Below are 14737 nucleotides of genomic sequence, written 5' to 3'. Positions count from 1 at the left end.
GTTCTAGACTTCCTGTTGGATCGCACGGTATTGTGGGAACGCGGGCTCAGAAAAGTGGGCATCAACTTACCACGCCAGCCATATTGGATTAAATCGAGTGGGAGTGATCTTTCACGCAAAAAAATCTCCTTGTGAGCCGAACACGTGCAGGAATAGAGAAAAACCAAATCAAACGTATTTTAAAGGTAAGCTATGGTTTCATTACGTTTTGGCAACGTCATTCTAGCGATTTTAGGCTGCAAAGTGTAGTCGATTTGAAACGCCACGAGTGCAATTTTTGCTTATTTTATATGTCGTATTTCTCTTGTTTTAATGTAGATAGTTTGTCCATGGGATTCGGCCACCGAAATTGTGTTGTCATAGGCTGTCCTAACAGTGGACTAAGGCTAGGGAAATGGGCTGCTACAATCTGTGAGCTTCATGGTTGTAACAATGGCTCAGGCATTTGTGACTGCCAGCCACCCTTCAAATTATTCCCGTTCCCGACTGAAAAAAAGAACCCGGAACGCCGATTACAATGGGCAAAAAGTATAAGCAGGAACACTTTGAGTGGGACACTTTAGATGCCTAACAAGGATTCAAGAGTTTGTAATCTACACTTCGTTGACGGTGAACCGACTGCTGAAAACCCAAACCCATCTTTGCAACTTGGCCACAACAAAAAAACGAGAGCCTACAAACGCTCACCACCAACGCCACGTGATAACTCTCTTGCAGCACGATCCAGAAAACAAGCTAAGCTAGATACATTTAGCGATGAAATAACAGTACCTGTTCTTGACAACTCAGCTGACAATCTGGCTTGTGATGGTGTTGAGGTCCAAGAGCCTGAGCCCTCTACTTCTGTCAGTGATTGTTTTGACATAGACGGAGCATCCATAATTCATGACCATTGCTATGTCTATGGATGGTATGAAATTAATGAAAATTCGAATTTTTGCATGAACACATCTTGCTTGAAAAGCAGGCAAGACAAAGATGAAAAAATCATGGAACTTTCAGAGAAAATACAGGAGCTAAGTGAAAAAGTGAAGTTGCTGGAAGTTCAACTTGTGGCCGAACAGGATAAGGGATTGAAGCATTCAGATCTGAAAGATAACCAGACTGTAAATTTACTGACTGGTATCCCATCAAAGGCTGCCTTTAACAAGTTATTTGACTCTGTGAAAGGATATATAACAAAAGTGAGATATTGGAGTGGCCCTAAGAAAACAACCAGAAAAGGCAGGAACTTTAGGAAATCACCAAAAAAATTTGGACCGAAACGAGCTCTTTCTCAGAAAGACGAGTTTCTTCTAACACTTATGAAACTCCGTTTGGGATCCACCAATGCAGACCTAGCACAAAGATTTGGTATTTCACGCAGTACGGTGTCAACTATTTTCAACACATGGATCAAAATTCTGGCTAGTGAACTGAAATGCCTAATATACAATCCTAGCATGGAAGTTGTAAAGAAAACACTGCCAAAGAAGTTCAAAAAACCAGGATACTGCAAGGTGCGCCATATAATAGACTGCACTGAAATTTTTATAGAGACCCCAAGTGACCCTGAAATCAGAGCATCAACTTGGTCAGATTACAAGCACCACAATACTGCAAAAATCCTAGTTTCAATCACCCCAAATGGGGCCTTCAACTTCATCTCAGAGGCATGGGGTGGGCGGACCTCAGATGTCCATTTGACAAGGGAATCACAGTTTTACAACATCCTTGAGCCATATGATGCAGTAATGGCAGATCGTGGATTCACCATTGCAGAGGATCTTTTGCTTCGCAGGGCTGACCTTTTTATTCCGCCAGGGAAACGTGGACAAGAGCAGTTCACGAAGTCTGATGTACAGAAAACTAAGACAATAGCTAATCTACGCATTTTTGTAGAACAGGCAATCAGGCGGCTGAAAACATTCCGTATAATCAAGAATGAACTGCCTATCTCTCTTATTGGTAATCTTGATAACATTATCATTGTCTGTGCTGCATTATGCAATTTGTACAAGCCTCTTTGCAAGTAACACTATTTGTTTGGGCTCAAGATATAGAGTAAAATTAATTCACGAGAAAATCTATATCCCCACCATAGAAGGAAATTAGAAATTCCAGCGGGGGAGGGGGGGGGGGTCAATTAGTTGCCTGTTTTTAGGAGATAAAAATCCAAAAAACAACACTACACTTTTGATTTGGAAATTCCTTAAGGGTTGGTGGATCGTCTCACAAATAATTCCCTTCATGGTTTGGGTAAATACTTTTCCTGCTTGTTCTGGAATAACACAATTCAATTTATCAATAGTTTGTTTACAGGTTAACTGAAAATGATTTCCTTGTCCTGATAGGATGACATTACCACAAATATGCATAATCAGGGACTTAGCCATAGGAAGGGCCAAAGGGCCTGGCCCACTTCTCTGAAAAGTAATATATAGTTTAAAAAAAATACGGGACAATCTAGTCCAGGAAAAGCTTGGGCCCCTCCCTTTTTAGCCTTGGGCCCCCTTTGAGCCCTTTTTGACAAACCCTGGCTACCCCAGTAGTAAAATTTATGTTGATGTTTTATAAGACCAGTGTAATTGGTGCAGGAAGCAATTTTTTATTAACAACTGATAAATATTTTCTACTTTTGACATTTTTCATTTCAAGGGTAAAATAAAGCAATCACTTTAAAATAATACATGTAGTTGTTCAATTATATTGTACAGGCTCCAGGGGAAATATGATTACCTGTTTATAAAATTCTCAGTCAGATCCATTTTCTAGATATTTTTTAACAACTCAGCTGACAACCTGGCTTGTGATGGCTGGTGAAAGACAATTATTATAAAACCAGGTTAGATTTTCTTCAAGCCTACACCAGTACTTAGCATTGAATCTGATCGTTTCCAAGTGATAGCCCTTTCGTGTGTATACAAAGAAATAGCACAATGGTCTTTTTGTTATGGCCATCTCACCCTGGACCTGTGCAAAGTACTGGTGCTGTTGCTTTAAAGCTACTTTCCCGTTACTCATACATAAGTATGACAGATTATGTGCTGAGGGAATTTCATCGGCAATGCTTAAAGGGTTCTTAATCTCAACAACTGCTTTCCCACAACAAGAACACTCTATCAGTAAGTCTGGGGATGCTCCTAAGTACTGTTTTGATTTATCTATAAAGATGCCACATTCTCTATACCTAACATCCTTGTGATGTTTTTTGAAGTGTTTTATGAATTCCTGAATGGCAATGGGCTCCATATCTCTGCCGTATTTAAGAGCTGGTAAATTTGTAGGTGGCTTAGCTTTTCCTAATAAGCTATTAACAAGTTTATCGGCACTATTTTCTCCACTGACTTTCATTGATTCTACTTTAGTGAATACTCTGTAAAAGTTTGAGGCAGTTATTCTTCCCTCTCTTTGCTGGTGCCAAGCCTCATTATCAGCCTGACCAACAGTTATTTTCTCTATAGCATCAATTTCATCACTGGAAAGTATGGTACTTTCTCTAGGAGTAGATATTGGCTGTAGTGTCTCTGGTGTGCATTCAGCTGGACTCACTGATTCTACGTTAGTCAATACTCTGTAAACATTTGAGGCAGTTATCTCGTCCCCCTTTTGCTGGTGCCAAGCCTCATTTTCAGCTGGGCCAACAATTATTTCCTCTATAACATCAATTTCATCACTGGAGAGTATTTTACTTTCTCTAGGAGTAGTTGTTGGTTGTAGTAGCTCTGGTGTGCATTCAGCTTGACCCATCAATGCAAAACAGGAGTCTGGAAATGTATCCTTTAAATTCTCGTAGAAAGTTCTCCTTCTCTCATTGTCATTCAGAGCCCTCTTTTTTTCTACTGGCTGAAAGAGGCTACGCCTGCTGTCTACAGTTGGTCTACTAGGTTCTAAAGAAAACAAAACAAGGCTGATCAAATAAAAGGGAAATCATAGGCTCAGGGGTTGCTAGATTTGTGGTAATATTACAATGACACAGTGTATTATGATGCTGCATTAATCAAGTTCAGCCTTGTTTGCAAAATAGTCAAAATAGTTTAGGACATTTATTTTTTTAGCATTTCTCCAATAGCAGTAATGCCCATGTCCTATGTTTACTATATCTCACTGAGTTACCTTTATTTAGTTTTGATGACTTCCAATTCATGTCAGCAATCTTTGTTGGCTTTATAACTGTTTTTTCTGATGGTACATTCCACACACATTGCCGTGATGTGCAAGCTGGGTTGGTCATTCCACTCCTATTAGCAGCTTCAACTCTAAACAGTAATGCTGTGATGTGAATACAAGAGCTGCTCATTCTGGAATTATAAAAAAGGGAATGAATCTTAAAACCTCAGCACTGTTGGAGGGCTCAATAATCATTGCCTGCTCCTAGTTTTGTGCAATTCATCTCCCCATTTAATAAGACCTCAAGTGCTATATGATAAATCCACCACAGGGTCAGAGGCCAATACCACACAAAGAGACAAGTTCTACTTGTTTTAGTATAGACCAACAAGTTAATCTGTTTTGTGAGTGTAGATACCATTATTTTGTGTTGAAAAAAAAAAATCGAATTTCAAGCAGGTGGTTTGCTTGGCAAGGTCTATCATTAATAGGCCATTAGTTGCTCACTCAATAAAAATGAAGGATTTGTAATAGACCACTAGTTGGTTGATACTATAGCATGACTATCTCTTAGTTTCAATGAGCTTATACCCTTTTTTAATTCCGTGGTTGAGCCCCTACCATCATACACATTTAGCACTATCACACCAGTAACGTAAAACTATGAAACAATACTGAATAATATGAAAAACACTGTAGGGTTTGACCCTACAAATTAAGGCCAATTTATGCTCCCCTTCATCTATCTTGGTAGTACAAACCCAGCAACACATGTGCAGTAGGCACTGACTATAAAGCCATCATTCTTGTTCGCACAAATCCATGCAGAATGCGGTATATCCGATATTTTCATGGAATGAGTGCATTTTGCTTTTAAAAAGCAATATTCTGAGTCATCCGTGATTTTCGTATATGATATCTCTTTCAACCAGCCAGAGTCATATAAACGATACGCCTTCCCTTCTTTGTATTCGTTTAGGACTCGTTTGTGGAAGTCAACATCCTTCCCTGGATGATCACTCATCAAAAACAATGTTATATCGCTCAGGTATATCGGCGGCCAAGAGGTCATACTCTGGCTTTCCTTCACCCACCCATCCTTCAGTGTCAATGGATCTGGTACTGAGGTCCCGTTTGGCATTATGAGTAATTTTGCCCTCTCTTTTTCGGTAGTAGCAATTCGTTCCTGAGCAGTAGGCTTGATGGCAATGCCCATTTCTGCCGCGGCAAATACGCGGGCTACAAGTTCAGCTTTGGGTCCTGAAACCTTTAAGTCCCGCTTGCGACAGAACTCTTTCAGTTGCCCAGGTTTCCATGTCTGGATAACTTCGAAAGGTAGCTCTTCGCCACTCATATCAAACCTGCATTATAACAATATAAAATGAAAAGTTAAAACGTATCCAACTATTAGATCTTCACTTCGGTTCCGACTGCTGCCCATTTATTTAGTAAGGAGATAAAAACAAAACAGAACAAGAAATAAGCAAAAATAGCACTTGTAGCATTTTAAATCGACTACACTCTGCAGCCTAAAATCGCCAAAATGCCGTTGCCAAAACGTAATGAAACCATAGCTTACCTTTAAAATACGTTTGATTTGGTTTTTCTCTATTCCTGCTCGTTTTCGGCTCACAAGGAGATTTTTTTGCGTGAAAGATCACTCCCACTCGATGTAATCCAATATGGCTGGCGTGGTAAGTTGATGCCCACTTTTCTGAGCCTGCGTTCCCACAATACCGTGCGATCCAACAGGAAGTCTAGAACTCCTGATGCATGTATCCCTCTCGTTTTGAAATAAATTCATCTGCATATGTTTCTACTAAAATTAGACAAACAGGTTTGACTTTGCATTCATTGAGAGAACTGTACAACTGTTCAAGTTCATCCTTAGTTGGTTGCTGCACTGACCCCTGTACTGTAGGTAATTCTTTTATCCCTGTAGAGGATTGATCACTGTTATCATTCTTGCCGCACAAACTAAGATCGTTTAAAGACTTCTCCAGGTTGCCTTCAGTTTTCTTGCTGAGGAAAAGTTGATGTCATTAACTCTGGCGTAATCAGCCTTTTCAACATAACTTGGCAAAATCCAGCCACACTTAACCTGCGTACACGCTAATCTTCCGTTTTGTCTGGTGACAACTTCAAGATAGAATAGTACACTTGCTATATGTGAGCAACACTCACCCAGGCCAGCCATACACCCTGCACAATGTGCTGACATCACAGTACCTTATTCGTTTGTTATAATCCACAATTGCACTAGTGGTTCATTCAGTCTCTGCGAATGTCTTACTTTGGCCAACACCACAAACCTCTTGTTAATCATACATCCAAGGACACTGGAAATGAAGCCACTAACCATCTGGTTGTAAGCTTGAAGGCTTCTGTAAGCTTTAAATTGTGCGTTGGAATAAATCTAGTATCGAGCACAAGATACGAAAGTAAGTTTTAAATCCATGGATTCAACCGGTGGAAGGCATTTCTCGCTCAACGTTTTAGCTGGGATGAGAAGCGGATCTATACCAATCTCAGAAATTTTATCGAGATACCTATATTTTACCTTGCCTTCAAGATTTTCGCTATAATTTGAGAGCATCAGAGGCTCAACCCCTGTTGTTTCAGTCGCCATTTTGATTACGTAAGTCCTCCAACATGGCCGCCAGTAATTTTGTGACGTCATCCGCACACACACTATATCTTTCTGTTATCGGCAAACATGGCTCGTCAGGACTGAATCGGGCATGTTATGCGCCGATCAAATCGAAACTTCAACATCCCCCCCCCCCCGGGCAAACCCCGGGCATTTGACTATTTTCTGTGCCCAGGAGTGGGGAATTTGACGGGTAAAACCTTCCCGGGGGGTGGGGAATTCGACCTTGCCTGGGTGGGGTGGGGATAATTGAACCGGAAGTGTCAGGTTTCAAATCGCTTTTTTGGGAGGTCGCCGAAGTCGCTAACAGCCATAAACACGTCTTTGGACGATATGGATGAGAAAAGGAAGAGATACAGCATTACAATGAAAGCTTACCAAAAAGGGTCTTCAAAAGTGAGAGTGCTTAAATATTAATTATTTCCATAGATTGTATGTAAACGATGTAGATTTTTTATACAAGGAGTCAAGCTGCGGCTTTGTCCCGCAGTGAGTGAAAGTGAAAGAAATAAACACTGTCGAATGAAAAACCGCTTTGGCTTAAATTGCAGAATATCCTGCCACTCGAACAACATTCTACGTAGCCGGCTAACTAATTAATATGTATTTCTATGCATTTGTGTCTGCAGAGGTTTTTAGAATAGCCATAAAACAGCAGTGAACAGTTAAAGAAAAAAAATATTGTCGAATGAAAAACCGCTGCTTTGGCTTAAACTGCAGAATACCCTGCCACTCGAACAGTCTACGTAGCCGGCTAACTCATTTTAAATATGTTATTATGTATTTCTCTTTAAACAACCTTTGCCGTGTTTCGGAGTTAGAACAGTTTACACTTGCTGATTGACATTGTCCGACTTAAATTCAATTTCCAATCATGAGTTTTAAAGTTGTGGTTTTTGTAGTAACTCATGACAGGAGCCGACAACCATTGTTCTTTAGGACGGGCATTTGACAGACAAATCCGACGATAAGGTAGGGCATTTGAACACCATTTGGGCCCTAGGGGGTGGGAATTTGAACGATCCAATCTTCAGAAGTTCAAATGCCCGGGGTTTGCCCGGGGGGGGGGGGGGATGTTGAAGTTTCGAGTTGATCGGCGCATTAGTTACATAGATGAAGAATAAGGTACTCCGGAGGTGACAGGCATAGGATCAGAGGTTTCACCCAGCACTGTTACACGTTCGTAGCGGCCCATCAGGTAAGAGCTAAACCACTGCAGGACGCTGCCTCTAAACCCGAACTCGTGCGACTTTTGCAGCAGGCAGAAATGGTTCACTTTATCGAAGGCCTTAGACATATCCATATAGATCACCCCCCCCCCCCTCCCCAAATTAAAAGCAAGAAAACAACGCTGTCGAGTCTTTAGCCTGAGCATCAGGCTTTTCGGGGGAGAGAGGGGAAAGAGAGGAAGGGGAAAAGGGAAGTAAAGCCTGACACAGAAGCATTGAGACGAGTATTCCGCCCCCTCGATGAGTATGACGCTTCGCCGTAAACAGTAGCCAATCAAAATAACTTCCGGCCATGAAACTGTCATGTCAGCGATGACCGCTGTGAGAGGGTTGAGGAAAGATAACATCGGCCTAAGGGAGGTGACGTCATCGGGTTATTCTTCGGAGCAGCCACGAACCGAGATCCGATTATACCGGAAATTGACCTGCATTCACTCTCTTTCCGTAGTAATGGCGGACGACGTCGGGGAAATAAAGACTTCGAACGTTTGTTAGGATTCGTTATGGTAGAATACGGAGTTCTCTCCACTTTCGTTTCTCGGCGTCTGAACACTGACCTCAAGGATTTTACGTTCGATTTGTGGAAGAAACGTGGAACAATGAAAACAGTCAAGATTTGCTCAGGTAACATCGACCTACGGGAGGTTAACATCGACCTAAAGGAGGTTAACATCGGCCTACGGGAGGTTAACATCGACCTAAGGGAGGTACGTTTTATAGCACCACGTTTGTATCGTATGTGTTATACTGGCACAATCGTACACATGGAAAGCTTATTTGCAAGCATTAAAACTTACAATCTTGCAGGAACTTTTCTAATCATTGACCTGAGTGTCATTTCATTAATTTTATTACCAACTCAAAACATCCGCCTGCAGGAGGTTAACATCTACCTAAGGGAGGTACAGTGGCTTACAGTGTATATTTTATAACTTGTGTATTATAAAAGTCAATTCATAGACATAGAAGCTTTAACTCTCTAGCAGGGAAACTTGGGATCATAAGGAGCTTTTCTATCATTGACTTGAATTTCATAAATATTTTCATTTTTACCAACTCATAACATCCGCCTGTAGGAGGTAAACATCTACCTAAGGGAGGTTATGGTATTACAATAAGGAAGGATGGACTTGAAGAAAGCTTACGAATCTTAAGGGGCTTTTGCATTTCGTGTACATGCCGTTTTAGAATAAATTTATTTATAAAGAATTATTATTATTATTATTATGATTATTATTATTATTATTATTATTATTATTATTATTATTATTATTTAAAAAGCCTTTTAATCTCACTAGAATGAGATTAATGAGAGTTTTCTCATTTTTTTATTTACACTCATAACATGGAATATAATATATTATTATCAACACACTGACCTATGCTGGGCCATTTATATTCATCTAATGAAACAATTTTACGGCCATAAAGATTTGCTATGAGAGGTGTTATGGGTTTAAATAGAAAAAATGCAGGTGCATTAAAATAGCATAATAGCTGTTATGATGATTAAAGGCAATTGTTTTCTTGTTGTTGTTGTCGTTTTTTCTTGGTTGACCCCATCAACCTGTAATTTCCACATTAAATTTTGCTAGAAGTGACTGTTTATGACTGTTGAAATGATAGATCATTTTTAAAACTATAACCCTCAATATGTCAGAATTTATTTTAATTTAATTTGTGATCACTTACTAGAGGTTTGACTGTTTGACTGCTTACTACAGTACATTAACAATATTGGTTTTCTTTTATTTCTTTTCAGAATTCAATACTTAAACTCTGCAGACCGCTGAAGAAACTGCTACTTCAAAGACACCTATGACTCATCAATTCCTCAAAAGACATTGTGTACAACAGATGTTGTTGAACTGTTATTGTCAAGCTTGACCTCTCGTCATGTGGCAAAATTATGTAAAATTTGATATTCAAGTTTGTAGGGTTAATTGACGGAGGATCTCCCATATAATGATGGATTGGATGCAAATGGTCATAATTTTGTTCCTCTCTGGCAGGAAATTGTGTAGATTGGTATATATGTACCACTTAGAGTACAAAGATACAAAATGACCAACATTTTTAAGTAATGTTTAATTGGAAGAAAGATTCTTAGTCCTTTCTAGAACTTAAGGACGGTGCCTACTATTGTTACTGCGCATACGTTCTGTGCATCTGGAGATACTCGGGTTTCCTATGGGTGGTGCCTACTATTACAGGGATATTTTTGCGCACTTTAAAACTATGCGGAGAAAGCAGAACTTAGCAAGTGATTTTGGTTTCCAAAAAGAAAATTGGGGGGAAATCATGCATTTTTCAGAGATAATAAAGTTTCAATTTGGAAAAAAGCGCCCTACATTGCTTTGTATTTTGCTGCTTTTTAGAATAATTGTTGCTTCGTTATCTCTAAAAAATGCGTGGTTACCCCCAATTTCCTTACATTTGGCTTTCAATACCCGCTACCAAGATCTGCTTTTCCCGCATAGTGATAAACCGTGCAAAAATACTTTGCTATTAGTAGGCACCTCCTTAAGCTGTTGTGAAAAGAAATCCCAAAAATATAACTGAGGGTCTTTCTTCTACTTAATCTTTCACCTGATATTGAAATGTATCTTTCAAATATCCATATTCAATTACTGTTATGGTTGCTAACCTTTATGGCTATTGAGTCAAAAAGATATGACATAAAGAGCTTTTATTTTGTAAGTCAACAAATCAGTACCTCAAGTAAAGGTCAAAATGAAATTGAGCCATGCCATGAACCTTTGAGTGTGCTTTTCAAAAGATCCAAATGACCACCCCTAAATGTTTTCATTTTCATGTTTAATAAGCTCATGACGTGTCATTTGTTATCAAGTAAGCTCTATGCTTCTAAATACGGGTGGAACGTTGTCATGAGTTGGAGAACAAGTCAAATTTGAACAAAAAATAAATGCCTTGTCCCCCCCCCCCCCCCCTCCCACATGGCATTTGACCATGTACCATGCCTGGGAAGAAGGGAATTGAATTTGGCTGGGATAGAGAAATTGAACTGAATTTACACTGTACCTTTGGCATTGGAGAATTTGGACTTTTCTCTTTTTTTTCCTTCTGTTTGAATACAATAATTATTGAACAACTGAGACAATATAATATATAATGCTCTTTATTCATAATGATAGTACAAGAGAGTGTATGGTAATAAGTAATACCTGTAAATCGATATTGAGATGCCGAAGCCGGGGGCTTATATGGCACAATTCATACAGGAGATTGGTCAAAATGGTGCAATTACTTTACAGTTTACAAATAAATAAATAAATAAATAAATAAATAGATAAATATTAATGTTAATAATAGTGGTGATAATAATAATAATAATAATAATAATAATAACTTAAATGAAAAAAAATTAAATAAATAACAAATAAAATATTAAATTAAGCTAAGCCGTGTATACAAGAGTTCAAAAGGACATGAATTCACAATTTGATCGGAAGTAATCTTTAAGTTTTTGTCTACAATTCCAGATAGTAAGCGAATTACCTAAATCAAGATGGTTGTCATTCCAAATTTGAGGGCCTTGTGCATGAAGTGCAAATTAGCCCCTTAAGATTCATAAGTTTTCTTCAAGTCAATTCTTCCCTATTATAATACATACTTGCATGGTGCTATAAACATCATGACCTCCCTCAGGTAGATGTTTACATGTACCTCCTGTATACGTAGGTGGAATTCTTATCACTTGGTTAAAATAAAATGAAATTCAAGTCAATGATAATAAAGCTCCTTATGATCCCAAGTTTCCCTGCTGAAGAGTAAGCTTCTATGCGTATGAATTGAGTACACAATATCTTTTGTGGAATGAATGAGTCATAGGTGTCTTTGAAGTAGCTGTTTCTTCAGCGGTCTGTGCAGTTTAAGTATTGCATTCTGAAAAGAAATAAAATAAAACCAATATTGTTAATGTACTGTAGTAAGCAATGAGAGAGTAATGTACAATCGTCTTTTAAGGTTTCTTAATAATCATAACATTCTCTCTGACAATCAGTATGGTTTTCGCAAGCATCACTCCACTGCTAGCGCTTATGCTCTTACTTGTTTATATGACAAAATCTCTTCCGCCATTGACAATTGCACAGTTGGTATTTTTATAGACTTGTCCAAGGCCTTTGACACCGTTGATCATAACATTTTGATTTCAAAATTAGAGCATTATGGTGCTTGTGGCACTTCACTGAGAGGGTTCGAAAGCTATCTAAGCAATAGACAACAATATGTGGAATTTAATGGTGTCAGTACGGAGTCTTGCGAAATTAAGTGCGGGGTGCCCCAGGGTTCTATACTAGGTCCCCTACTCTTTCTACTCTATATTTAAATGATCTGTGTAACGTGTCAAAGGTCGTGGATTTTATTCTTTTTGCAGATGATACAAACATATTTTTCTCCCACAAAGATTTTAACTTGCTTCCTGGAATCTTGAATTCTGAAATGCTTAAATTAACACAATGGTGTCGAGCAAACAAGCTGTCCATTAACTTTAAAAAATCAAATTTTATGGTTTTTAGACCACCCCAAAGGAGGAAAACACTTGATATATCTATTCAAATTGACAACAATGCAATTGAAGATGTGAAAGAGACAGTATTTTTAGGTGTTATCCTCGATGAGCATTTGTCATGGAAGCCTCACATTCTTAGTGTTTCTAGAAAAATATCAAAATCAATAGGTATTATTTATAAGTCTAGTTTTTGCCTTCCCAAAACCTCCTTACGCTCCTTGTACTATAGTCTAGTTTACCCTGACTTAATTTATTGTGTTTCTGTGTGGGGATCGACATATCAGTCTAATTTAAATCGGATTATTGTTCTGCAAAAGAAGATAATCAGAATAATATCTAAAGTTTCTTTTGATGCTCATACTGGTGTTCTTTTTAAAGAACAGGAGATTTTAAAATTCTCTGACATTTATTTATACCAAATAGGTAAATTTATGTATCTTTTTAAAAGAAGCTTACTTCCAAATTATTTTCGCGATATATTTACTCTTGCAAGCCAGATACATTCTTATAATACAAGAAATTCCAACCTTTTCTATATACCTTATTGTCGAACTAATCTTCGAAAATTCTCAATTCGGTTTCAAGGTCCTACGCTTTTCAACTCGCTTAGTCGTGAAATTCAAAACAGTGCAAGTAACAGTTTGGCAAAAGACTTAGAAAATTCCTTCTTTCTAAGTTAAATTGACTCTTTGTTGAGCTACACACCTTTTTCTTTTTTTTTTTTTCTTTCTTTCTTTTTTTTTCTTCTTTTAAAAAAAAATTAATTGGAATTTTCATTCAGTACCATTAACTTCTATGGTTTATCCTATAGTTCCAGGACGCCTATAGTTAATAAGCCCCAGGCTTCTATATAGGCTTCCTAGCCTTTAACACATTTCATCTTGTAAATAGTTTAGTAGGAATATTGTGTATCATCTTTAATGTATTTATGTTGTATTTTTTGGTTAATGGCAAATAAAAAATGAAGCAGTCAAACAGTCAAACCTCTTGTAAGTCAGATCACAAATCAAATTAAAATAAATTCTGACATATTAAGGGTTATATTTTTGAAAAATGATCTATCATTTCTACAGACATAAACAGTCACTTCTAGCAAAATTTAATGTGGAAATTACAGGTTGATGGGGTCAACCAAGAAAAAAAATGACAACAACAACAAGAGAACAATTTATTGCCTTTCACTGTATTCCATGTTAGAGTGTAAATAAAAAAATGAAAAAACTCTCATTTGTCTCATTGTAGTGAGATTAAAAGGCTTTTCAAATAATAATAATAATAATAATAATAATAATCATAATAATAATAATAATAATAATAATAATCATAATAATAATAATAATAATTCTTTATAAATAAATTTATTCTAAAACGGCATGTACACGAAATGCAAAAGCCCCTTAAGATTCGTAAGCTTTCTTCAAGTCCATCCTTCCTTATTGTAATACCATAACCTCCCTTAGGTAGATGTTTACCTCCTACAGGCGGATGTTATGAGTTGGTAAAAATGAAAATATTTATGAAATTCAAGTCAATGATAGAAAAGCTCCTTATGATCCCAAGTTTCCCTGCTAGAGAGTTAAAGCTTCTATGTCTATGAATTGACTTTTATAATACACAAGTTATAAAATATACACTGTAAGCCACTGTACCTCCCTTAGGTAGATGTTAACCTCCTGCAGGCGGATGTTATGAGTTGGTAATAAAATTAATGAAATGACACTCAGGTCAATGATTAGAAAAGTTCCTGCAAGATTGTAAGTTTTAATGCTTGCAAATAAGCTTTCCATGTGTACGATTGTGCCAGTATAACACATACGATACAAACGTGGTGCTATAAAACGTACCTCCCTTAGGTCGATGTTAACCTCCCGTAGGCCGATGTTAACCTCCTTTAGGGCGATGTTAACCTCCCGTAGGTCGATGTTACCTGAGCAAATCTTGACTGTTTTCATTGTTCCACGTTTCTTCCACAAATCGAACGTAAAATCCTTGAGGTCAGTGTTCAGACGCCGAGAAACGAAAGTGGAGAGAACTCCGTATTCTACCATAACGAATCCTAACAAACGTTCGAAGTCTTTATTTCCCCGACGTCGTCCGCCATTACTAAGAATGCAGGTCAATTTCCGGTATAATCGGATCTCGGTTCGTGGCTGCTCCGAAGAATAACCTGATGACGTCACCTCCCTTAGGCCGATGTTATCTTTCCTCAACCTAGTTAGTAACTAACTATGGTGG

The 14737-nt window shown here is 38.0% G+C and overlaps 2 protein-coding genes and 2 long non-coding RNA genes across 4 annotated transcripts; 2 read left to right on the top strand and 2 right to left on the bottom strand.

The window, feature by feature from the left end:
* The first annotated feature begins 19 nt into the window (after positions 1-19).
* Positions 20-2138, top strand: LOC146464607 (uncharacterized). Its single transcript, XM_085129627.1, has 2 exons — positions 20-185; positions 319-2138. The coding sequence occupies exon 2, from the start codon at positions 564-566 to the stop codon at positions 2013-2015; it is 1452 nt and encodes a 483-aa protein (XP_084985753.1). The 5' UTR covers positions 20-185; positions 319-563; the 3' UTR covers positions 2016-2138.
* A 426-nt stretch (positions 2139-2564) lies between these two features.
* On the bottom strand, positions 2565-5799 carry LOC146464606 (uncharacterized). Its single transcript, XM_085129625.1, has 4 exons — positions 5669-5799; positions 4851-5450; positions 4096-4280; positions 2565-3869 (listed from the first exon to the last, which is right to left on the bottom strand). Exons 2-4 carry the CDS (start codon positions 5441-5443, stop codon positions 2770-2772), a joined length of 1878 nt encoding a protein of 625 aa, XP_084985751.1. The 5' UTR covers positions 5444-5450; positions 5669-5799; the 3' UTR covers positions 2565-2769.
* A 2572-nt stretch (positions 5800-8371) lies between these two features.
* Positions 8372-9939, top strand: LOC146464605 (uncharacterized). The gene is made up of 2 exons (XR_014868466.1): positions 8372-8675; positions 9731-9939. It is a non-coding gene; the product is annotated as an uncharacterized LOC146464605 (long non-coding RNA).
* A 1763-nt stretch (positions 9940-11702) lies between these two features.
* On the bottom strand, positions 11703-14583 carry LOC146464604 (uncharacterized). Its single transcript, XR_014868467.1, has 2 exons — positions 14347-14583; positions 11703-11874 (listed from the first exon to the last, which is right to left on the bottom strand). It is a non-coding gene; the product is annotated as an uncharacterized LOC146464604 (long non-coding RNA).
* Positions 14584-14737: the final 154 nt, after the last annotated feature.

This window comes from Pavona decussata, unplaced genomic scaffold (genome assembly GCF_977016875.1).
Source record: "Pavona decussata unplaced genomic scaffold, jaPavDecu1.1 SCAFFOLD_161, whole genome shotgun sequence".
NCBI lineage: Eukaryota > Metazoa > Cnidaria > Anthozoa > Scleractinia > Agariciidae > Pavona > Pavona decussata.
The sequence above is the reverse complement of the archived record's forward strand: the minus strand, read 5'-3'. Positions and strand labels throughout refer to the sequence as shown.